Here is a 25569-nt window from a genome sequence, read left to right as displayed (position 1 = left end):
TTTGTAAGCAGAAACTCGCTGGAACATCTACAGGTTGTAGCAGCTTCCATCTTTGAACCTTTGCAGCCAAACCAGCAGGAGATGATGGTCTGCTTACATCACACAAGGCTGAAAACTAAAGGAGACAAAGCTTTTGTCACAGCGTCACACTCTGCAACTTTCTCCCTCTGAGTTTGAGCTCCGTGGACTCAGCGGTCTCTTCTAAGAAACAAATAAAAACTCATCTTTTTAAACTTGCCTTTAGTTCTTTTTTAAGCTCTTTGTGATGGCTGTCTCGAAAGGTGCTATATGAATACTATTTTATTTACTTACTGGGGCTTCTCTGGTCAAAACCATTGAACTATTGTATTAAGGATATCTTTATCTGTTATATCTTACAGATCCAAACACAGAACAGTCTAAGCTCTTCTGTTTGATTAGACAAAGGTCAAAATCAGCAGGGAGGTAAATTCAGCTGTGGGCTGAGGTCAGGCTCTGGATGCAGCAGGAGGAAGACTGTGGTGGAAACACTGATCTAGCAGCTGGGAAAAGTGAGGTCTGCCACAGCAGTGTGGGCACTGAGAGGAAAAACAGGAAGCAGAAAAGGAAACGTGGCAGTTTAAGCCAGAACATAACAATCACATCACAGAATAGAAACACGCAGTGAAGAGTTGCTGTCATAGAGTGAAGATGTGATCATCTACAAAGGAGGTCAACACGTTTCCAGACAGTCAGTCCTGGAAAGCCTCACAGAGCTGCACATGTTCACATCACTGACAGACTGTTGGTTTCATTTCTTTGCATTTAAACTTTATGAAAGCAGCACTTTGGTCAATATTTCTGAGATGAAGGAAATAAGACTGGAGGAGCTTTGACATTTGTGGCAACGTCAGATCAGGATTCACTGAGGCAGGAGAGGCTGTCGGTGTTGAGGCTGACAGAAAAGTATAACTGTGTGTCGTCTGTGTAGCAACAGAGAATTCACTGATACCATTAACTGGTCCAAGGATTGATCCCTGTGGGACTCCACACAGCAGCGGTGCAGACGAGGACTCACACTGATTAATATGAATTCTGAAGTATCGCTTTGATAAAGTGAAGAAAAGGATTATAGAGCAGCAGCAGCGATGAGCAGCATGATCAAACAGGCTGCAGACACGTCGAGCAGGAAACAAATGTCTTCACCTTCGAGTGCAGAAGTATCATTAGTAACTTTAATGACATTGTTTCTGCCTGTAACTGGAATTTATTGACGATGTTTCCTTCAACAAGCTGAAGAAGCTGACAAACAACAACTTTTAAAAGATTTTGGAAACAAACAAGTTTGGAAATCGGCCATTAAACATCTGAAACAGTGGGATTGTTTTTTCCAGTAGAGCAAAGACGCCGGCTGCTTTAAAGTAATCTGGAATGCAGTCAGATGATGATTTATCAGCCAGAGACAAAAGAAAATGATGTAGGAGAGATGATGTCACTGACAGGATGAGGCGTGCATGACGAGCTCTGCAACGTTTCACAGTATCTGAAGACGTGGGAGTGAAAGCAGAATGAGGAGGATGAAGGATGCTGATGGCGTCAAACACGAACCCCGAGCTGGTTTTCATGAATCAAACATGAGATGTTTTCACGTCTTTGATGAGCTGGTGTGATCAATAACTCCTTCATAAGGAGAATGAACATGGAGATCAGGCTTCTTCCATCTACATGCAGCTTTTCTGCACTTTCTGTTGATGTGATGATCCAGGGGGAAGGATTCATGATTGGTGCTAATCTGACTTTGCAGTAAGGAAAGAAAAGAGAGCAGAAAACCTGAGTGCTCATTAAAGATGTGAGATTTAGACAACAGTGGATACAAAACTGTGTCAAAGAGCATGAACGTGTGATCGCAGCTCAGACATGTGGAAGGAATTTAGAGATGAACTGAGAGTAAAACCCAGATCTGTTGTTTGGGGCCAGTAACATGTCGCACTAAATAAAATGATTTTTGTAATGTTAATAAATTCTGTATCAGGGCAGTTAAATAAATCATTAATATGTAAATTAAATGATTTGATCAAAATAAATATTTACAGGTCAGAGGAGATTAAAGAATTAATTCAGGAGATTATTGCAGGATTTGGGAGGTCGATAGATTACAACACGCCCTCATACAGACTGGCGACCTGTCAGGGTGTAAGACAGCTGGGATAAGCTCCACCCCCCTGTGACCCTGGAAGGGTAAGTGGAAAAGAATGGATGATTACAACACAGTAAACTGGATCTTCATGTTGAATTTTAATGGTTAGAAATTTGAAGGAGTTAAAAGAACCAGGATTAAATGGGACACAGTTTAGATGATCCTTATAAATCACTGGTGTTCCTCCACTATAAAGACTCCATCACAGTGCAGATCAGTACTGAGTCTGGGTGCACAACTATGGAAAACATCGGAGTTTTTCCTCTCTGTTCCTTATAATCGCAGGAGTTAATAAAGAGGTGGCCGACTTTGAGACTGAGAAAACAGGTGAAGTCGTGGTATCAGTGGTTATGCAGGTTAGCAGGTGTGACACCGTTTAGTAGTGATGGTGAGAAAATATCAGTAATAGCATGATAACATGACTTTAGGCGACACGCTGGTCTGGGCTCAGTCCTACATGAGTGAAAGGTTAGTTCAATGATTGTGAGCAGATTACTTGAACCCCAGAGGTTTGGGTGAAGGGGGTCTTGTTTAAAAGTTCAGGGTGCTGGAGGACTGTCTTTACTCCTGCAGCAGCCCTTCAGCCAAATGTGCAGCTGATGCAGATGGCTGAACAAAACCAAACAAGGAGAGCACCAGCAGACTTTCTGGTGTCCAGCAGACTCTTCACAAGGTGCACAAAACCTTGTTCGAGGGTCTCCAACTGACTGTTTTTAAGTGATTAGGGTGATCGTGGCTCAAGAGTTAGCAGTTTGTTTTGTAATCGGAAGGTTGCCGGTTCGAGCCCCGGCTCCGACAGTCTCAGTCGTTGTGTCCTTGGGCGAGACACTTCACCTGTTGCCTACTGGTGGTGGTCAGAGGGTCCGGTGGCGCCAGTGTCCGGCAGCCTCGCCTCTGTCAGTGCGCCCCAGGGTGGCTGTGGCTGCAATGTAGCTGCCATCACCAGTGTGTGAATGTGTGTGTGAATGGGTGAATGACTGGATGTGTAAAGTGCTTTGGGGTCCTTATGGACTAGTAAAGCACTATACAAATACAGGCCATTTACCATTCATTAGAGCCAACTAGTGCTGAGGCTTTGTGGTGAGTTTTCTACATCTACAGAGCAGGTCAGAGTAATCCTCCACACAGGCGCCATAATAGCAAAAGGCATGGCCACCATGTTGGAGGTGCCAACAACCACACTGTGGACAGACATGGCTTTGAGGAGATGGCAGATGATGTGGACCTCGGGGGCTCAACATCATTTGAGGTTGGAGATGCAGCTGTGGAGGCAACAGGAGGAATGGCAGCAGTGCTCTGGAGAGAAAAGCCTGGATGCTCAGCTTGGGTGTCAGGCAGGTGTTTGCACTATAGCCAGGTAACTGGGAAGAGTAATGGCAAGGGAGCCCAGGAGAGGACACAGCTGCGGCAGCCAATCACAAGAATTGGCAGGCTGACGAGTGAGGTTAGTGAGGCATCCCTGTCAGTCAGCCATTCCCCTCTTCAGTGCCGAGTGTCGTCAGGTTTAGTGAGGATGTAGATGGAGTACGACCCTTATTGTCCTTTACCACCACCCACACATCTGGGTTGCAGGTTGCAGACTCTGGACTTTGACCTCGCCCCTGAGGAGCGGTCACATCTCATCAGACATAGATAAGAGATCGACTGAGACGACTGGCCCTCCTGTAGATGTGGCTGAACTGGTTCCAGTGGAAAGTGGTTTGTGAGCAGCTGGGGCTGAGCACCGAGTGAACGGGCAGCAGGTTTCTGTACTGAGATGTGTAGAGAAGCCAGGTGGTTAGCTTGCGTGGTGGCCATAGATGAAAACTCCAGGATAAGCTCGTCCTTCATCCTAAGGTCCTGCTTCAGTTGTCGGGTATCATCTTGTAAAAGTATGTCAGTAGGTAAAGCCCACAGACAGCCGTAGCTTCAGGGCAGCAAACAGTTAGCAGACAGGCTAAAAACAAGGCTAGCTAGCATAGCCCTGGTAACAGACTAACAAAGTTTGGAGGTTCGGCAAGAAGACGTCCCAGTCTCAAAACCACCCAAGAGATAGCAAAACCATAGAAAACACATGTGGTTTGTCCTGTTCAACAACACCTGCCCACTGTGGGCGTTCACAGGGATGTTTGCTGGCACACTATTTATAATAAAGGGAGCCCCATAAAGAGTAATGTGACTATTGTGGGGAAGATGAAATAAGAGAACATTTTTTAATTTCACTGTCATAAAAATTGGTGGCTGTAGCTCAGGTGGCAGAGCAGGCCAGCCACTAACCAGAAGGTCGGTGGTTCGATCCCAGGCTCCTCCAGGCTGCATGCCAAATATCCTTGGGCAAGATACTAACCCCATGTTTACCTACTGGTGGTGGTCAGTAGGCCTACTGTCAGTGCGCCCCAGGGCAGCTGTGGCTACAATGTAGCTTGCCATCACCAGTGTGTGAATGTGTGTGTGAATGGGTGAATGACTGAATGTAGTGTAAAGCGCTTTGGGGTCCTTAGGGACTGAGTAAAGCGCTATACAAATGCAGGCCATTTACCATAAAAATGCAGATTAGAGACAGCGACTTATTCCGATCTTAAACCGGATATCACTGATCTGAACAAGAACTCAGGAAGTGAAAGATGTCAGGACATCTTCTATTTACTAACACATACTGCTTGTTCTATAGTATTTTATGTGATGTCTTTGAGGGCAGGGGCATAGTGCGGTAACGTGTTTGTGTAACAACCACAAGAGTGTGGGAAGAGACAGCGGTGAGAGCTGTGCAGCAAAGAAGCACAAACACACTGAACAAAGGAACAGTGTGTGCATGTGTGAGGGTTCCTGCAGTGGCAGACATGATAAAAACACAGACGCTTTGGTGTTTGGACCAACATGTGGAGTAAAAATCTGCCAAAATCAGCTCTGCTATGACCTCCTGTAAAAAAGGGAGGAGCTAAAACGACCTCTCTTTTTGAGGATTATTCTGGTGCGTACTACATACCAACTGGTGGCAGTAAAGTCCCACACTGTCTGTTGTAGACCATGTGGCCCACACCTCCCCATATGAACTGTAAGGGTCTGTTTGTTGGGTAAGCAGCGATCAAGCCGGTAACCAGAGCTTTGGATTTCAGGTGAGCTACTCTGATTCACAATCAACACAAACTCTTTTTGTGCTTGTTTCCTTCAACCAGCAGCTTCTGACTGTTCTGTTCAATCGTTTGTCTAAACGTGCTCAGTCACATCTTTCCTGTGAAGCTCTGTGGACTCAAAACCTCAACTTCTGTGGAAGCCTTTCTTCTTCCTCTACAAGGAAACAGATTTTCTTCCTGTCTCAAGTTATTTGTGTTACTGGTTAAATCAACTACAGGTAACATGATGATGGTGATGAGAGGAGATTTACTGCAGAACTGTCTGAAAACAAACCCACAGGAGAGACAGCAGACTGCCAAACCACCATTATATACAGGTCCTTCTCAACAAATTAGCATATTGTGATAAAGTTCATTATTTTCTGTAATGTACTGATAAACATTAGACTTTCATATATTTTAGATTCATTACACACAACTGAAGTAGTTCAAGCCTTTCATTGTTTTAATATTGATGATTTTGGCATACATAACTCATGAAAACCCAAAATTCCTATCTCAAAAAATTAGCATATTTCATCCGACCAATAAAAGAAAAGTGTTTTTAATACAAAAAAAAGTCAACCTTCAAATAATTATGTTCAGTTATGCACTCAATACTTGGTGGGGAATCCTTTTGCAGAAATGACTGCTTCAATGCGGCGTGGCATGGAGGCAATCAGCCTGTGGCACTGCTGAGGTGTTATGGAGGCCCAGGATGCTTCGATAGCGGCCTTAAGCTCATCCAGAGTGTTGGGTCTTGCGTCTCTCAACTTTCTCTTCACAATAGCCCACAGATTCTCTATGGGGTTCAGGTCAGGAGAGCTAAATACATTCTACTGCAGGTTTGAGACGACCACCACCACCCTCCCCATTTCAGACTCAACGACCACCATCACACCTCTCACCCCCCTTTCCTCCTCCCTGAAACTCAGAATACACACTGAGGACGTGAGCCGACTATTTCAGAAACAGAAGCCCAGGAAAGCCCCCGGACCAGACGGTGTCTCACCCTCCTGCCTCAAGACCTGTGCTGAACAGCTGGCTCCCATCTTTACCCGCATCTTCAACAGATCCCTGGAGCTGTGTGAAGTTCCATCCTGCTTCAAACGCTCCACCATCATCCCTGTTCCCAAGAAACCTACCATCACAGGACTGAATGACTACAGACCTGTCGCCTTGTCATCTGTGGTCATGAGATCCTTCGAACGACTGGTGTTAGCCCATCTGAAGGACATTACAGGCCACCAGCTGGACCCTCTGCAGTTTGCCTACCGGGCAAACAGGTCGGTGGATGATGCTCATTCAGGATGGTGATGAGTCTGCATACCGGCAGGAAGTTGAGCGGCTGGTACTCTGGTGCAGTCAGCACAATCTGGAGCTGAACACTCTTAAAACCGTAGAGATGACAGTGGACTTCAGGAGACATCCCTCAACTCTGCCCCCCCTTACCATATCAGACAGCCCTGTATCCACTGTGAAGATCTTCAAGTTCCTGGGTACCACCATCTCCCAGGACCTGAAGTGGGAGACCAACATCAACTCCATCCTCAAAAAGACCCAGCAGAGGATGTACTTCCTGAGACAACTGGGGAAGTACAGTCTTCCACAGGAGCTGCTGATCCAGTTCTACACTGTGGTCATTGAGTCTGTCCTGTGCTCCTCCATCACAGTCTGGTATGGTGCAGCCACTAAACAGGACAGGAGCAGACTGCAGCGGACTGTACGGGCAGCAGAAAGGATCATCGGCACCCCTCTGCCCTCCATCCAGGATCTGTACCTCTCAAGAACCAGGAAACGGGCAGGGAAAATCATCACAGACCCCTCACACCCTGGACACAGACTTTTTGATCTGCTGCCCTCTGGCTGACGGTACAGAAGCCTGCAGACCAGGACCACCCGACACAGGAACAGTTTGTTTCCCCTCGCCATCTCCCTTCTAAATAGTTGACCTGTCACACTGCTCCCACTCCCAGACTGCAACTGCACCTTGTGTACATTCTGTAGTATTCATTCCACCTCATTTCATTTCTGTATTTTATGTATATAAGTTTAGATTAGTTATTTATAGTTGGTTTACACAGCTTTGTGTATGTATGTGTATGCATGTGTAATGTATATATAGACACGTGTGTGTGTGTGTGTGTGTGTGTGTGTGTGTGTGTGTGTGTGTGTGTGTGTGTGTGTGTGTGTGTGTGTGTGATTTACATTGCTGTGCTTGAGAGCCACCATCTACCGGAACCAAATTCCTTGTATTTGTCTGCACATATACATGGCCAATAAACACGATTCTGATTCTGATTCTGAGAGTTGGCAGGCCAATTGAGCACAGTAATACCATGGTCAGTAAACCATTTACCAGTGGTTTTGGCACTGTGAGCAGGTGCCAGGTCGTGCTGAAAAATGAAATCTTCATCTCCATAAAGCTTTTCAGCAGATGGAAGCATGAAGTGCTCCAAAATCTCCTGATAGCTAGCTGCATTGACCCTGCCCTTGATAAAACACAGTGGACCAACACCGGCAGCTGACATAGCACCCCAGACCATCACTGACTGTGGGTACTTGACACTGGACTTCAGGCATTTTGGCATTTCCCTCTCCCCAGTCTTCCTCCAGACTCTGGCACCTTGATTTCCGAATGACATGCAAAAGTTGCTTTCATCCGAAAAAAGTACTTTGGACCACTGAGCAACAGTCCAGTGCTGCTTCTCTGTAGCCCAGGTCAGGCGCTTCTGCCGCTGTTTCTGGTTCAAAAGTGGCTTGACCTGGGGAATGCGGCACCTGTGGCCCATTTCCTGCACACGCCTGTACACGGTGGCTCTGGATGTTTCTACTCCAGACTCAGTCCACTTCTTCCGCAGGTCCCCCAAGGTCTGGAATCGGTTCTTCTCCACAATCTTCCTCAGGGTCCGGTCACCTCTTCTCGTTGTGCAGCATTTTCTGCCACACTTTTTCCTTCCCACAGACTTCCCACTGAGGTGCCTTGATACAGCACTCTGGGAACAGCTTATTCGTTCAGGAATTTCTTTCTGTGTCTTACCCTCTTGCTTGAGGGTGTCAATGATGACCTTCTGGACAGCAGTCAGGTCGGCAGTCTTACCCATGATTGCGGTTTTGAGTAATGAACCAGGCTGGGAGTTTTTAAAAGCCTCAGGAATCTTTTGCAGGTGTTTAGAGTTAATTCGTTGATTCAGATGGTTAGGTTAATAGCTCGTTTAGAGAACCTTTTCATGATATGCTAATTTTTTGAGACAGGAATTTTGGGTTTTCATGAGTTATGTATGCCAAAATCATCAATATGAAAACAATGAAAGGCTTGAACTACTTCAGTTGTGTGTAATGAATCTAAAATATATGAAATTCTAATGTTTATCAGTACATTACAGGAAATAATGAACTTTATCACAATATGCTAATTTTTTGAGAAGGACCTGTACATTTGAATCTCATTATAAAGGTTTATGAGGGATTTCTCAGGTTTCCTGTCAAACTAGCATCACTATCAGTAGAAGGTGCTGAAGAGGACACAGAAGAAACAAACACTCTGATTCAAATCCTCATTAAAGGAAGAAAAAAGCCCATTAACAACCAGAAAAAGCTTTAAACAGGTTAAATTCCTGAGGCTCCTGCTGTGCACCACAGCTCATCCATGATGCTTTGTCCACATTCGTCTAGTTTCACTTTGATTCTGATGTGAAAAGATGATAAAAATCCAAATTTAATGTGAAGAAGACACAGGACAGTGAATTTATTGAACTGGAGGAGCCATCAGAGCATCACCAAAGAAGTAGTAATTATTTATAATTCTATTATAAATCAGGATTTAAAATCCAGGCTATAAATGTTTAATTCAACCTTCACGTCTCTGCAAAGATATGAAGTCGTGCATTTTTCTCAGGAAGTGACTGAACTGCAAACAAACATGCAGCTGCAGCTCAGCATGTTTGTGGATCAGACAGCTCCATCAGCTGTCTGATCCATTTATTTGGACATTTGAAAGGTTTCCTATTCCACAGACTCACAGCAGGAAACACAAAGACGGGACATTATTCTGTGTGTGGGTGCGTTCCCATAACTACACGACTGTCATTGGTTTCTATGACACAGACAGCAGCTTTGTAGTCAGACACAAACATTACAGCAGAATGTGTTGCTTCATGAGTGGAAACCACAGCTTGTGTTTTGTAATGTGTTCCTCTCACAGCAGCAGCCACAGGAAGTCACCATCAACAACAAACCCATCAAAATAAAAGTGTCTGTTCTGCTTGTTAGGCTGTGTAACACTGTAGGCCATACAAGACTGACAGGTGGCAGCTGGGCTGTTCAAATATACATGTTTCACTGTAAGAAGTAACTGTTAATGCTTCATAAAGAAGTGAAATACCTTAGAAACTCACAGGGTGCTGTGCTGAGCTGTGATTGGTCCATAGTTAGGCACTAGTGGGAACATGGCCAATGAGACTTTGTGTTACTTCTCTGTGGATTAACGTGACCATGAAATGGGAAACATGTTCAAGTAAACAGGAAGTTTTGTGTTTTGGTAAAAAAAGCTGTTAAATAAAAACGTGTTAATTTCAGTTGTTCTGCAGGATTTTCTAAGAACAGTGTTTAAACTTTCTGCTTTGTCCTGTTCTTTCATTCACTTTGTACAGATCAGTAATGTTGGTGAAAACACTGAAGTCAAAGCTGATTCTTCCTTTCACACCAGACATTTGTGGGATTATAAGAACAAAAAGCTGTTTTTATTCTGAAGGGATGATGTGACCAAACTAATGAGGAACATACAGACTGAGGTCACATATGAAGCTGTTACACAAAAATATACATACCAGAATAAATATCAGACTTACCGTACACTGTGAGCTTATATGATTTCCTGTTTCCTTTTCCTGTTTTAGAGTCGACAGTATAAATCCCTGAGTCGTTCCTCTGCAGCTCTGTGAGTGTAAAGAGTCCAGAGTTTCTGTTCCACTGAAGTCTGTTCTTGTATACTTCCTCTAATACTTTAAATTCTCCATTATTCACCATAGCAATATTCGTTCCTTCATATAACAGGAATCCTAACTCTTCCTCCTGCACAGAGTCAGGTAGAGTGATATTTCCTCCCACAGTGCCCGTCAGCTTCTTCTTCACTTCCTCAGAAGCAGAAAATCTCATCACTGTAAAATATGAAGAGATCCAACAGTCAGTGAGAACTTTAATGAAAGTGATCAGAGATCTTACAAAGAGCCACAGAAAGTAAGTGAGGATTAAATCCAGGCAACATGAAGCACGAGGAGGGTGAGGCTGATACATGTGAGCTGCATCAGTGACAGGAGGAACTCAGCCTCACACATTTTACACAAATCACAACAAGTTCTTACTTTTTGATCTGGTTGTGACAAACTAAACATTTACAGCTGCAAAAAGCTTGTTGGTGTCAAATAATGTTCAAATCTCATGAAGCCACATTTTATTCACAATAGAAGATAGAAAACATTTTACATGTTTAAACTGAGAGAGCTCATTTTTAATCTGATGGCAGCAACACGTCTGTAAACGTTGGACGGGCTCATGTTTCCTCTGCATCCACCTTTCAGCTCTGATGGAGCCTCTGCAGATGTGCAGATTGATGAACTTGTTTATTTCTGAGAAACTCGGCCTCTCGAAGACTACGTCCAGACGTACACGGGTATTTTTGAAAACAGAGATTTTCTGTTTCTGTTTAAAAAAAATAAAAATCCTGTCCTAACGTAAACGCCAAAAATGAAGGAAAACGCTGCAAGGAACATGCCAAAGCAACATGTGGCGACATATTCCTAACCGTGTGGAAAAGTTGGCCAATCAGAAGTCTAGAAGCCTGGGTGTGAAAGAGTAAACAAAGATGGCGCATAGAAGCAGAACTGAGTCCTGTGTGTGGAGGGACAGTAACTGTGTGTGTGTATATGTAAGCATTTAAACACTGCAGAGAGTAAAATTAACAGTAACAGTATTTTGTGTAAGTCCGCCATTGTAGAAATTTATTTCACCAAAACAATAACGTGGCGCACAGTGTGACGTCAAAATAGGCGCACACCTTTGACGCTGCGTTTTCTCCGTTTTCCTCGTCCACACGTAAACGCAAAAACTGAGTTTTCAAAAATCTCCACCCTGGCAGGCGTTTTTAAAAATCTCAGTTTCCTGTGATCAAAAATGCCGTTTACATGTGGACAAAAAGTGCAAACGCAAAAATACCTGGGTACGTGTGGACGTAGCCTGAGGGGGTGTCCAAATTCATGGGCTGCATCCTCCTGAGGACGCATTTGTAGACTGATTACGTCACAGCGACGCGACAAAGGCTGTCCAAATTCGTAGACTCCTCCGAATGCAGATGACAACTGCGTCCTTCTTTTCCCTGAATTTGAAGGATGGGTCGGATGTGTCCTTCGTGGCCCACCATATCCCAGAATTCATAGCGCGGCTCAGCCAATTCCCGTTTTTAAGAATGGCGACCGCTACTAAGTTTTAATATTACTCTTATTAATTTTTCTGGGTGACAAAATAAACTCTTAACATATTTTCAGGTGAGAATGTGGCTGTGTAAACTTCAAATATCTGCAGGACGTCAGATTACTTGTTCTTATCACTTAATGATGCACACTTAATATATAGAAATAAAAAAAAACAAACTGAAGTTGTGCGCTATTTGAACACGTTGCCTGCCTGCAGCACTAAAGGACTCTTTCTAGAGACGTCTGTCTCGCCTTAGCAGCACCTGTCCCTCTCCTCCTCTTCAGTTCGCCTCAACATACGCTCGTCATATTGTGTGATATGATTTACTCTGAGGTGTCTGACGAGGTTAGTGGTGTTGCCACAACACCTCACTGTCTTGCCACATGTATGTCTGCACATTTACACTCAGTCATTGTTGTGAGTGCGCATGCTGGGGGCTGCCACACATTTATACAGCTGTATTTCGCACATGACTATGAAAGGCAGAAGAGGAAGTAGTTCCTTCGAATGTAGACAATCCGAATGGTATCGTTTCTTTCCACTTTGTTCCTGTAAATGATAAACTAAAAAATTACCCAAAATTAATAAAATATCGATATTTTAATATGAGAATTGATTCTAGAACATAAATTACTGGTATGGGAGGAATCGATATTTCAGTATCAATCGGCTCATCACTAATATTTGCAAAAGTGCTCCGAAGTTTTCGGAGACGTCTGTTACCCACCAGCTCGATAGCTAGCCGGGAGCTCGAGGGTCACCGAAGCCGCCGAGAACAGCACAGCTCCGGGCACATCATTTTCAGATCACCGTGAACTTTGGCTACTCAGGTTAAACGTAATATAAGTCACTTAGACAACCTAAAAATGTTATTGTTTGGCTTTTTTCAGTGTTTTATTTGTTCCTGACTAAATCGGTTTGGCTGAGATTAAAGTTATTAGATTAGATTTCACTAGCTGAGCCCACATCCTCATTTTAGGTTTGACAGTGTTTTAGTAGGTAAAGGTGATGCTTGGACATGAATTGAGCTGAGGTTTGGGGAAGGCCTCGAAGGGGACTGGCGAAGGCTCCCGGGCCTGGCAGATCCCCGTGTACTAAATAGAAATGAAGAAGTTAAGAATTGAGAACAAGGAGGGAGGGTGGGGCACGTAAACGAGAATGAACAGTTCGCAGAACTGGGGGAACCGATATAGGTGACAACCGGAAGGAGCGCGTTTGGATGCATGGTACATAACATACATACATACATAATCTCCAACAGATAAAAAAACCAAAAACTTTATTAATCCCCCGGGTGGGTTCCTCCTTGGTTTTCACACAGCTGAATAAACGTCAAACAGAAAACTGATTCAACAGAAGTGTGAGACGGTCGACAGTTTACACCAGTGTCCTGTTATATTTTAGATAGCAAGAAGCAGACGGCCGAGTTTATTAAACTCCACCGAGACATGGATGACGCTAATCAGAAAGCTAGACCGTCCAGTTTCACAGCCGTTTACTTCCAGCCTACCCGACCTTCTGAGGACCCGGCCCATGTAGACCGTGAAGGCCGGGTCCTCAGGAGGATGCAGCCCATGAATTTGGACACGACTAAAGACTCTCTTTAGACCCAATCATGTCACTAACCTGAGGATATTTAGGTTATGATGTTTTTGTAGTTCGTTTGTTTTTTGTAAGTTTAGTTCGTATTAATTATTCTTTGCTTTGATTTTATATTTAGTTATATTTGTTTCCATGTCGTCTCAGCTCGGTGTCTCGTCTCCCTCGTCTGTCATGTACGCCCATCATGTCTCGTTCCCTCTTCCTGTGTTGTAGTCTCCTCTCCTCTCTCATGCTTCCTCCCTCTCCTCCTCCTCACTCCCTCTTTCTGTCTTTCATACCAAGCTTGTGTGTCCCGGTTGACATCTCTTCATGTTTCCTGTTTTGTTTTGTGTGTTTAGTTTTGCTTCCCCTGTGGCATCATGTTTATTTTTCTCAGCTGCAGGGGTGGGTTTGAATTATTGATTTATCAATTCTGGCTTGGATAACGTGATATCGATTCATTAAATCCTAAATCCATAATTCTTCTTCTACACCACTGCAATCAGGAAATATAAAATATATAAAAAAAATAAATATAAATATAAAATATTTAGGTAATAATGTTTCTCCCAACCTTGCAGATCTAACTAAATTAAACCATATCCCACTGTTAAAGAAAGTAGAAGGCGATCTGGCTAGATGGAAATGTCTACCCATATCACTCATGGGAAGGGTTGCCGCTATAAAAATGATGGTATTACCAAAAATAAATTATTTATTCTCAATGATCCCAACTAAACCGCCACAAGATTGGACATATATGAATCTAGAGATCTGAACCAAATTCCTTTGGAAAAATAAGCCCCCACGTATAAGCTTAAAAACACTACAAAAGACCAAGGATAAAGGAGGATTAGAACTACCTAACTTTCAGCACTACTTCTTAGCCAACAGGCTTCAGTTTATCTCAGGATGGCTAAAACATACCCTCTTAGATGAACCTTGGCTAGATGTAGAACAAGCACTTTGCAATAATCTAGAGATTTCAGATCTACCATTTATCAGCTCAAACATTCAACGACATGAATGCTTCAAAAGCGTCAACATTAGCTCCTCTCTGACAGCATGGTGGGAGTTTCTGAAGTTGACAGAGTCTTCATTAATCCCATGCAAACGTACACCTATCTGGAACAACCCTGACATATTACAAAACAATAATATGATAAACTTTTCAGATTGGAGTGGTAAAGGAATCAAATATTTAGAACATATATTAGAAGGAACAGAATTTATTCCATTTGACAGACTAGTTACACAATATGGGATCAACAAGAAAAGATTTTTAGAATATCAACAAATTAAATCCATAATAAAAAAGAGATTTAAACCGGGTCAAGTTGAACTACAAACACCACCAAGTGTGGTTCAATTTCTTACTCTTAAAACCCCCAAATTACTATCCAAAATATACAGAATGCTTTCTAAAACAGATGAATCAATATCACTTCCTATTGCAAAATGGGAAGCGGATTTATCAGTTAACTTAGACCAAAACTTCTGGTCTCAGATTTGCTTAAAAACCTTTCATCTAATTAGAAATCCCAGTCTTCAATTAATTCAATACAAAATACTACATAGAGTACACTATACAGGTCATCGGATGTTCAAGATGGGCTTTACGTCTACCAACAACTGCTCACACTGCCAAACCAATTCACCGGACAATTATATCCACGCTCTTTGGTTCTGTCCACCAGTTCAGAAGTTTTGGCGTGAGATATGTGAAGACTTATCGAAGTGTCTGAAATGTAACATTCCAACTTCCCCTTTAGTGTGTTTGTTGGGCAGCTTAGATAATGTCACTTCAGAAAAGAATATAGCCCACATGGTTTTCACTGCCCTATGCATAGCCAAGAAAACAGTCCTCATGAACTGGAAAAATAAAAATAATCTTAATTCTAACCAATATAGAAATTATCTATTAGATTACATTAGTCTTGATACAGCCTCTGCCACCACATCAGATCAATTGCTCTGGGCTCCTTTGATCAGCTCCATCACCTAGTGGGGGTGGGGGGTCATAGTTTGGTCCCACCTTCACTGTTGTGATTGGTGTGGAGGTAGGGACAGGCTTAGGGCGTCGGGGGGTTCCCCAGGAGCATCTTCCTTGGGGGGCTCAACCCGGGGTAGCGGTCATGGCCAATTAGGGGCTCTGTCGGCTCTTAGGTGACGGTTTCCTCGTGGCTGCGTGCAGCGGGGCTAGGGGAGGGTCTGTGCTGACGGATGTGGGTTACTGACCTGGTAGCCTGGCTGCCCCTGGGTGGGTCCGGGATGGGCGTGAGGTTCTGGGGGCGCTCCGTCTCTGGGCTGGGGCCCTGACCGGGCCTCGGGTCCTGGTTGGTGTGTTGCCGGGGTTGTGGGCGGGTGGGTGTATGGGGGCCCAGCCCTGGCGCAGGGTGCCGCCGGTGCATCGAGCCACCTGGGGGACTCTTCAACTGGTGGGGGAGGATGTCACATCTTGCAGGAGCTCTCCTCTCCTCAGGAATTCTGTCTGCAGGAGGGGGAGATATAGGAGAGGTGGAGGAAGATCTCAGCCTGGGCCTCTATTGTCTTGTGTAGTCTGGAAGATGAGTGGATGATGGGGTGGGTGCAGTTTTCTCTGTGGTGGGGTCGGGTGGACTCTCCCGGGCTCTGTGGGGCCGGGCGGCGCTGCTGCACTGGGCCCCGGTCCGGATGGGCCTGGGCCCCCTTTCCCTGGCGGGTTGCAGAGTATGGGGGTGCCTACTGGGGTCAGCGGGGGAGCTGGCCCCAGGGAGGGGTCACTTGCCCCTCCCTTCCTTCCTTCCCTCCCCATCTCCAGCTGCCTCCCTCTTCCCGCTCCACCACAATCACCCACACATGCAGGGCCTTGGGGTAGGGGTGTGTCACCAGGGTGCAGGGGAGGCATCCCCCCCCCGTCCCCTTCTGGCTGCCTGTGCCTCAATTTTGTTCCACAACTTAGACATTCACATTACTCACTCTCATTACACATACATATAGGACCTTGGGGGTGGGCACACTACATGGCATCCAGAAGACCATCAGGGTGTACACCTCACCCCTGGCGTCGTTGCCCACATCTCAATTTTAAATACACGTATACATTGAGGGCTATCAGGAGGGGCTATGCGCTTACCTGCTGCTCTCTGGCAGGTAGCTCCATGCAATCCTGGGTTTTAAATGCACCTTAGAACACACATACATCAACACTACATATGAGCGGGTAGAGGGAGGTTTGGAGTCTTCACACACCCCCGTTCTCTGCGGCCTGCTGGAGAGGGGGGGCTAGGAGGAGGAGTTGGCCGTCCGACTGGGGTCTGGAATGTGGGGCCTCCCTGCTGCTGCAGAGTCGGGGCGGTCTGCTTCTCTCCACCCCAGGGAAGAGGGTAACACTACCTGGGTCTGGGTGCAGTTTCCCCCTCCAGGGGCAAGGGTATCTAGACCCGGTTCTTAGAGTACGCTTGGGGAGTGTGATTGTGTGTACAGTGTCTCTTTATGTGTGTCTCCACGTTGGTTGAGTGTGGAGTAATTGCATATGAGAGCATGAGGGTGGGAATGGATGTTTGTATCTGTGTGTGTCTGTATGTCTGTGTCTATATGTCAGGTTGGGTATCAGGCAAGGTATGGAGGCCTATCTCCCCCCACCACCTCCCCTGCCAGTGGCAGACGCCCTCAGACATCAGTGCATTGGTGGTTCTTTGTGTCCGGGGATGGGCGTCCAGGTACACACCGGCTCACTCCTGGTGGCTGCTTGTCGGGGCCTGGAGCCTGGGGCTCGCTCGGGCCACTTCGGGGGTGGGGTGCCCTCGGCCTCTCGCTCGGTCACTCTGGCACAGCTGGCTGCCAGCGGAGCTCACGGGCACGTTACTGCAACCCCCCCCCCCCCCCCCGGCTTCTGCTCCGCGGCTGCTGAGTGACCCCTCATCCGGGGCTCTCCTCAGCTCTTTCCGGGATAGTGGCGCGGCTGCCCCTCTGTTGTTTTTTTTGCTTGTTTTCTTTTTTCTTTTTCTTTTTTTCCCTTACTCAACAGGTGATCCAGGTGATTGATATATGTATTTTTTGTCTGTTTGTCTTGTTGTTTTTTGTTGTTTGCCCTTTATTGCCATTCCTCTTCCCTGGTGTTTTTCTTTCCTTCTTTCTTTCTCCCCTTTCTTTTCCCCAGTCAAGTCTGTCCCGTATTTAGAAAGTGAAAATAAAATAAAATAAACAATAAAAGGTGAATCAAATAGACCATTACGGCAAGGCTGGGATGGTCCATTTGGTAATCGTAAATCCGTTGGGCATCTTTCTTCACCTTTAGACAATAATTCTGATGGCAAAAGAACCAAACGGGACATGCAAAGAAAAAAAAAATCCTAAATCCATTTTTAAATATAAATTTATTTTGCCTGAAGCGCCAGAATGTCAGGTTAAACCTCACAAAATTTCAACAACCACCAAACTGCTAAAACAGTAAATGAGAGCAGGTACAAGGATTCTGCACAAAGACGCAAACACAAAGCGCAGACCTGCCGACGCATCAGAATCAGTGAGATGTCGCCGTTCTTACCTGACGGCCCGTACACCGACACGCCGTTGGGTCTGAAGGCCGACAGCTCACTGATTCTGATGTTTCGCCGGGTCCACGCTTTGTGTTTGCGTCTTTTTTGCGCTGATTCTGAAGCTGCAGGTTTTTATCTCTCTCCAAAATTCACATAAACAGCAGTAAAAAAAACATCCAAACTACGCTTCACATAGACATCGTCATGAATTCTCTCTGACGTCTGTACTGAATTTTCCGGAGGAACCCACCTGAGGGATTAAGAAAGTTTCATCTAATCTAATCTTACTTTTGTACGGAGCCCCGCGAGAGACATGGGAGAAAATTTTTTTTTTTAGCATTATTTGCTGCTTATTATGCACCAGTCTACTGTTGTGTTGTCATGTGTTGGCTGTGTGCAGGCAGGAGAAGGACCCAAACGCAAAACTCACAACAACAAAATTAAACTCAAAAAGCTGCTTTATTGCAGAATGGCATGGAAAAACTAAACTAAACTAAACTGGGACATGGATAAACTGACACGCAGGGAAACACAGCCATGAGGGAGACTACAACACTGACAAAGAGAAACACAGGGCTTAAATACACTAAGGGATAACGAGGGAATGAGAGACAGAAGGAGAGCACAGCTGGGAGTGATCAGGCTGGACGACACAAGGGAAGCAAAACTAGAAACACTGACATGAGACACGGACCTTCAAAGTAAAACAGGAAACACACTGACTGAACTCTAGACATGTAAACTTAACAGCAACTGGGGAGACAGAACATAGGAACCTGAAACATGGTACAGAAAGGCACAGTAGACACAACATGGAACACAGTGAAGCCATATTACAAGAACTAAGCCTATGATAACCATAACTGAAACCTAGGGAAATAATAACTATAAAGATGAAAACAGCACAACCCACATGAACATAATGAGCTCGCAGGGAAAGAGTAAAACTAAATACAGTGAACATAGAAACACAAGACCTCTTCAAAATAAAACAGGAAACATAAGACACAGACATGACAACCTGAACTTGACAACGTAAGACACAGACATGAAACACATGAAGGGCAAGGGAGCCTTAACAGGGGTTGGAGGACACGAGGGGAATCTAATAACAAAGAACTATAACAACCTAGGCATGATAAAAAATTAAAAATTGTTTAAACCTAAAGGGCTTAAACATGAACATAAACTAAAACTTCAAAACGCTGGGTCATAAGACCCAGGATCATGACATGTGTACAGCACTGTTGGCCACTGTTTTATAAAAACTTTATTTTATTTAAATGACTTCCAACAAGAAAGCCTAATTTCTGCTGTTCAATACCGAAGAAACATTTTAAAATGATGCCAAACTGCAAAACTCTCAGCTGTCTGTAATCAAACCTCTGTAACTTTGCTCTGCTTCACTTCAGCAGCATCATCACAGGTCGTAGAGCAGATCAGCTACTGATTGAAAGGTTGGTGGTTCGATTCCTGGCTCCCTCAGTCTGCATGCCAAATATCCTTGGGCAAGATATGAACCCCAAGTTGGCCTCCAAAGTGTTCATCGGAGTGTGACTGTGTGTGAATGAAGTTTAGTTTGCACTTGTGTTTAGAAGTGCTTGCATGAGTGGGTGTGAATGAGGCATGATGTATACAACGCTTTGAGAACTCCGGGAGAGTAGAAAAGCGCTATATAAGAATCAGTCCATTTACCATCAGGTAATCTTCAGATGTTGGTTCATGGTCTCCTTCAGTTTTTGTTCTACAGCAGAATATTTTAAGGTTATTTGCTATAAAAGGCCAGAACAGGAAAATCTCCTTCATGTTTTTCTGTTTTGTCCTGAGTTACTTTGACACAAAGACCTCTGCTGTGATGTCACACCTCTGATGAAGTGTCAGCTTTCCTTTTATAGATAAATATAGCACTTCCTCGCTGTTACGTGGTTCACATTTTGCGGCCTCGCTGTTTCGCAGATTTTTTTTGGTGCAATTCTGCATGCTTTTTTTTTTTTTTTTTTTTTTAAACAGTGCATTGTGTTCTGCGTCCTGATTGGCTGTAGACCATCGTCAATCAATCTCGTGCCACGTCTCCTGTACAGTACAGAATGTGTTCAGTTTGTCAGATCTACATAAATCTTCGATTGCTTGCAGAGTGAGTGTATGTTTGTAAGTTTTCTGCCCAACAAACACAACAATGTCAATGAAACGTCGTCACCTGCTGGTTCCTTTGGCTTCATTCTATAACACTGAACTTATTTTCCTACAAAGGTTTGAACTTTGAGTGTTTAAACAAGAGAAAAGTGAAAATGTTCATGTCTGTCTGAGAAAAGTGCATAAAGTGTGTAGGGAGGGGTTTTACAGCATTAAACCATTTATAATAATTAAAAAACAAAAAAGTTGGGTACTTTGCGGATTTCACCCATTGTGGGTTATTTTTAGAACGCAACTCCCGCGATAAACGAGGGACCGCTGTATATTAAAAATATGGACATGTACTCATAAATGATCAGAATTATAATATTTCTGACTGTCTGAGGGAGAATTTCCCCGATTCAAATGGAATCTAACTGATTCTAGACGATACCCAGCTTTTGGCTACGTCCACACGTACACGGGTATTTTTGAAAACACAGATTTTTCCATGTGTTTGCACCTTTCGTCCACATGTAAACGGCGTTTTCGATCACTGAAAACGGAGATTTTTAAAAACGCTTGCCAGGGTGGAGATTTTCAAAAACTAAATTTTTGCATTTACGTGTGGACGAGGAAAACGGAGAAAACACAGCGTCAAAGGTGTGCGCCTATTTTGACGTCACACTGCGCGCCACGTTATTGTTTCGGTGAAATTAATTTCTACAATGGCAGACTTATACAAAATACTGTTACTATTAATTTTACTCTCTGCAGTGTTTAAAAGCTTACATATACACACACAGTTACTGTCCCTCCACACAGGCCTCCTTTCTGCTTCTACCATTTCCCACCCAGGCTTTACGTCTGGACGGGATTTAAAAAAACAAACAAAAAAACAAAACAAAACACAAAAACAGAAAATCTCCGTTTTCAAAAATACCCATGTACGTGTGGATGTGGAGTATCAAGTATCAGTTTCTCCAGGCTCATGTTTAGGTTTTTTCATGTCTGGTTTGGGTCATAAATGGTAAATGGCCTGTATAGCGCTTTACTTAGTCCCTAAGCACCCCAAAGGGCTTTACACGTTCAGTCACCCACCCATTCAAACCCACAAAGATACCATGCACATGCAAAAGTAGCCAATATCAAATAAAACTATCCAGGTCAAATCTGTCAGCACAACCAGCTCGAGGAAGTTTTCACACTAAAAAACTGTGATAGCTGTGAGCTGTGCATTAAAGTTACTCAGTGTGGATGAAATGGACTACTGTAATTCATTATTATGAGGAAGTCCTAAAAACTCCCTGAAAAGCCTTCAGTTAATCCAAAATGCTGCAGCAAGAGTCCTGACAGAGACTAGAAAGAGAGAGCAGATTTCTCCTGTTTTGGCTTCCCTTCATTGGCTTCCTGTTAAATCCAGAATTCAAAATCCTGCTCCTCACATACAAGGTCTTAAATAATCAGGCCTCATCTTATCTTAATGACCTTGTAGTACCATATCACCCTATTAGAGCACTTCGCTCTCACACTGCAGGCCTACTTGTTGTTCCTAGAGTATTTAAAAGTAGAATGGGAGGCAGAGCCTTCAGTTTTCAGGCCCCTCTTCTGTGGAACCAGCTTCCAGTTTGGATTCAGGAGACAGACACTATCTCTACTTTTAAGATTAGGCTTCAAACTTTCCTTTTTGCTAAAGCATATAGTTAGGGCTGGACCAGGTGACCCTGAATCCTCCCTTAGTTATGCTGCAATAGACTTAGACTGCCGGGGATTCCCATGATGCTTTGAGTTTTTCCTTTCCAGTCACCTTTCTCACTCACTATGTGTTAATAGACCTCTCTGCATTGAATCATATCTGTTATTAATCTCTGTCTCTCTTCCACAGCATGTCTTTATCCTGTCTTCCTTCTTTCACCCCAACCAATCACAGCAGATGGCCCCGCCCCTCCCTGAGCCTGGTTCTGCTGGAGGTTTCTTCCTGTTAAAAGGGAGTTTTTCCTTCCCACTGTCGCCAAAGTGCTTGCTCATAGGGGGTCATATGATTGTTGGGTTTTTCTCTGTATTTATTATTGTGCGATCTACTGTACAATATAAAGCGCCTTGAGGTGACTTTTGTTGTGATTTGGCGCTGTGTAAATAAAACTGAATTGAATTGAAATACTGGAGCCTGTAGGCACATCGTGCATATTTACATGATAACAGTGAGATAACCTACAAGATATTAAAGGTTTTTGCTGCTGGAAATAAAAACACAACCAAACATGGTGTAAAGACTACGAGGTGCTTTTGTTGAAGACAGATGCGTTATTTGTATGTCGTCTTTCTTACACAGTGTTTCATGTTTACTGAGTCAGAGCCAGGAGGAGACTCTGAACTGGATGCAGCTCTGGATCGATGCTTAATGGCTTCTATTGTAATATTCATGTCTGCTACATCCTGTTCAGGACTTAGAGTTATAACCTTTATAACCTTCCTCAATTTCTTTGGCAAACAGAAACTGTGTCCTGTAATAACACTGAGTATTAGTCTGACTGTTGGTGATAACTGAGGGACTTTATCGTGTTTGTCACAAACAGCTATCAGTGACCAGCAGACCAAAGAAAAAAAAAATGTTGGTAGTTTCCTGTTAGGCGCAGAGTTTGGTTCTCTCTACAGTCTAGTTTGTATTATTTTACTTAAAGTTCAGTGTGTGTGTGTGTAATATATATATATAACATTTTGATTTTTAAACTTTAGATATAAAAACAAAAAAAGAAAAATAACACTCACACTCTACTTTCACACAGCAGACCCCACAACTACCACTCCAAGCTGCAGAAGCCGACCTGACATATAGACACAGACAAGTGAGGGGCCGCTTTTCCCGCCAGTGTCTTAGCAAAACATTTTTTTAAAGTAAGTTCAGTATATTTTTAGTCACATTTTAATTTTTGTGTGATAAGTTAACTTTTATTTTTCTATTTGAATCGTTCTTATTCCTGACGTTTTATGAAGAATTTGAATAAACAAAGTCCAAACTGTGAACTAAACTAGAGGATCTTTTTATTCTAGGTCACAGCTTTGATTCGGACTCCAGTCGTTTCATCTGAAGCTTTATGACGAACGATGCTGCGCATGTTTTTGGTTCTTTCAAACTTCAGTTTTTGAAAACTGGTTCCTGCATCTTTGCTGTGACTGATGTCCTTCACTGACTTCACCTTTTCTGTCCACATAAATGTTCCAACATGTTTACTACAAAATATTATCAGTGACAACATCAGATCATCAGGTTACTTCTGTGTTTCTCTTCACTGTCAGTGATCTCCATAGTTCAGCTAATGTGCTCTTCATAAACAGACGGAGCTTCCTGCTTAAAACACACGAATAAACCAACAAAAGTAATTTGATTATTTACTCTCTGCTTTTTTTATTCTACTCACATCTAAGACAGAACAAAACCAAAAACACTGTTTTGATCCTGAACAGCAAATTTAAACAGCAAAGATCACCTTCGATATAATTATCTGTATATAGTAAAAGTGTATAATTAATGCTTCTGATCACAAGCCGTCCTCAGCACTTGATGCTGTAGCTCCATTTAAACTATGAACTTTTTTCTTTATAGCAGACGTGAAGTGGATAAACTGGGATGGTCTTAAGGGAATTATAGCTGGATGGCAAAAACGTTTCTGCAGCTGAACGCAGACGAGTGTTTAAGTCTCCAGAGAGCATCAAGCACCAAATTAGGCAACATCTGGGATCTTTCTCATCCAGAGTTAAAGTCACGATCTCGGGTTGATTTTTCATCTGTCTCTGACTTTTGATGCTTGCATCAAGTCTGTGATCCGCTCTTGTTTTTCCCATTTAAGAAATGTTGTTAAACTCAAGCCTGTTGTCTCACTTATTAATCAAGTGTTGAACCAAACACTTTATTTCTTCTAAATGTGATGAATTTGTGTTTGTAATGTTCTCATATTCATATACTTTCTATTCTTACTGAGACCTCTGCAGCACTTTATTCTGTACGATCACCAGTTAATCTCACTCCTGTTTGTTTATGGACTGTGGCAGGAAGCCAGAGCAGCTGGAGGAACTCATGTAAGCACAGGACGAACCAAAGAACTATTACATGTTTAAAATTAGTTTCTTTGGTTTTATATATTTTTTTCAGTTATCTGCAAATTATTTGCTGCACCAAACTGCATGAAAGCTGCTGTAAAAATAAAGTTTCACTGATTATAAAGTGGTGTTCCTCAGGGTTCTGTTCTTGGTCCTCTGCTGTTCATTAACAGCCAAATATCCTTCAATAATCCTGCAGCTGACAGATATTTCAAATACCAACAAGTGCACACAGTCCCACATGAGTGTATGAATATGACCTGGATATAAGTGAGACCAATAATCAGTCCAAGTATCAGTGGAATAGCTTACTGTGAGAGAGTAAAGACTACAGGAAGACAATGTGAGACTTTTTCTCTTAAAGATGTTAAATGTGTCATGAAATGAATAAAAATGGAAGAACTAAATACATAAATCTGTATGTGACAAACAGCACGTTGCAGTTTTAAATCTGTATTTTGTTGGTTAATAAAAAATTAATTTGCGGACACAAACCTGCAGGTTAAACACTTGCAGCTCGTCGGTGCTCTGACCAACGACACACAGATGTCGCTCTGTGAAGCTGCTTTCAATAGAAATCACTTAGTGTCGGTCAGTGTTCACGAGGCCGCTCGTTTCTACTTTGACCTGTTTCACGGACGCAGCCCGTGTACGTGTTAATCTGTAGATCATCATCTTTATTTATAAGAGAATTTGGCGCTTTATAAATAAAATTGAAAATGATGATAAAACACTTTAAACGCAAAGTGCTGCACATTGGAAGTAAATAATAAAACTACAGTTAGTCTCTGTGAGCATCACAGCCTGTCTGATCTCTGTCACAGTGAAATGCAGCTGCTGTAAACTCACCAACGAGAAGGACAATAACTCTCATACTTGACTCCATCGCAGAGTTAAACGGAGACGGTCATGACCAAATATCCCTGCTGCTGTGTCTCCTCACAAGCTGTCCGTCAAAGAAACACTTTTTGAAAAACGAGAGGAAAAATTATCATTATTAATTAATTTTAATTCAGACTGGAATTAACCCATAAAAGCACTAGCTTAGTCCAAAACGCACCGAGAGTCTGCAAACAAGCTGCAGCTGGCAGACTCCTCCTCCTCCTCCTGCTGACTCCTATACACGCTATAATGGGAAAACTCCGCGAGGCGAAGAAAGCACGAGAGTTATCATTATGGGGAATTTTGTAAAAGACCCAGAGAATCTCAGTGACGCTGTGATGGTGGATGTTACTGTGCTGGGAAACTACAAATGTCAGACTGCATCTCAGAGAGTCTGCTGCTCTCTGTGAGTTTAAACCTTCATACAGAATAGAAACACATGAAAAATGACCAAAGCGCTCAGATTTTAATTTAGTCTTTATTTCATATTTTAATTTGTTACATTTACTTTTGTATTTTCCTCCATTTACATCACAGCTGATCTCTGACCGCATTTGTTCCTCTGCTTCACTTTGTGCAGTGTGTGTGTCTGTGTGTGTTAAATCTTTCAGCTATTGTGTTGTGTATGTTCTCTCTGGTCATTGTTCAGTTTCCTGTT

The 25569-nt window shown here is 43.3% G+C and overlaps 1 protein-coding gene across 4 annotated transcripts in view; it reads right to left on the bottom strand.

The window, feature by feature from the left end:
• Positions 1–25184, bottom strand: part of LOC134629582 (SLAM family member 7-like) — a 37936-nt gene extending 12752 nt beyond the window's left edge. For 3 of the 4 annotated variants that reach the window (XM_063477047.1, XM_063477049.1, XM_063477050.1), the window contains exons 1-2: positions 24879–25083; positions 10098–10406 (exon numbers count right to left, since the gene is read on the bottom strand). In XM_063477047.1, the coding sequence (XP_063333117.1) occupies positions 10098–10406; positions 24879–24915 (346 nt within the window). In that variant the 5' untranslated portion in view covers positions 24916–25083. The other variant, XM_063477048.1, reaches the window with a different exon arrangement.
• Between the last annotated feature and the right edge of the window lie 385 nt (positions 25185–25569).

This window comes from Pelmatolapia mariae, linkage group LG6 (assembly GCF_036321145.2).
Source record: "Pelmatolapia mariae isolate MD_Pm_ZW linkage group LG6, Pm_UMD_F_2, whole genome shotgun sequence".
Taxonomy (NCBI): Eukaryota; Metazoa; Chordata; class Actinopteri; order Cichliformes; family Cichlidae; genus Pelmatolapia; species Pelmatolapia mariae.
The sequence above is the reverse complement of the archived record's forward strand: the minus strand, read 5'-3'. Positions and strand labels throughout refer to the sequence as shown.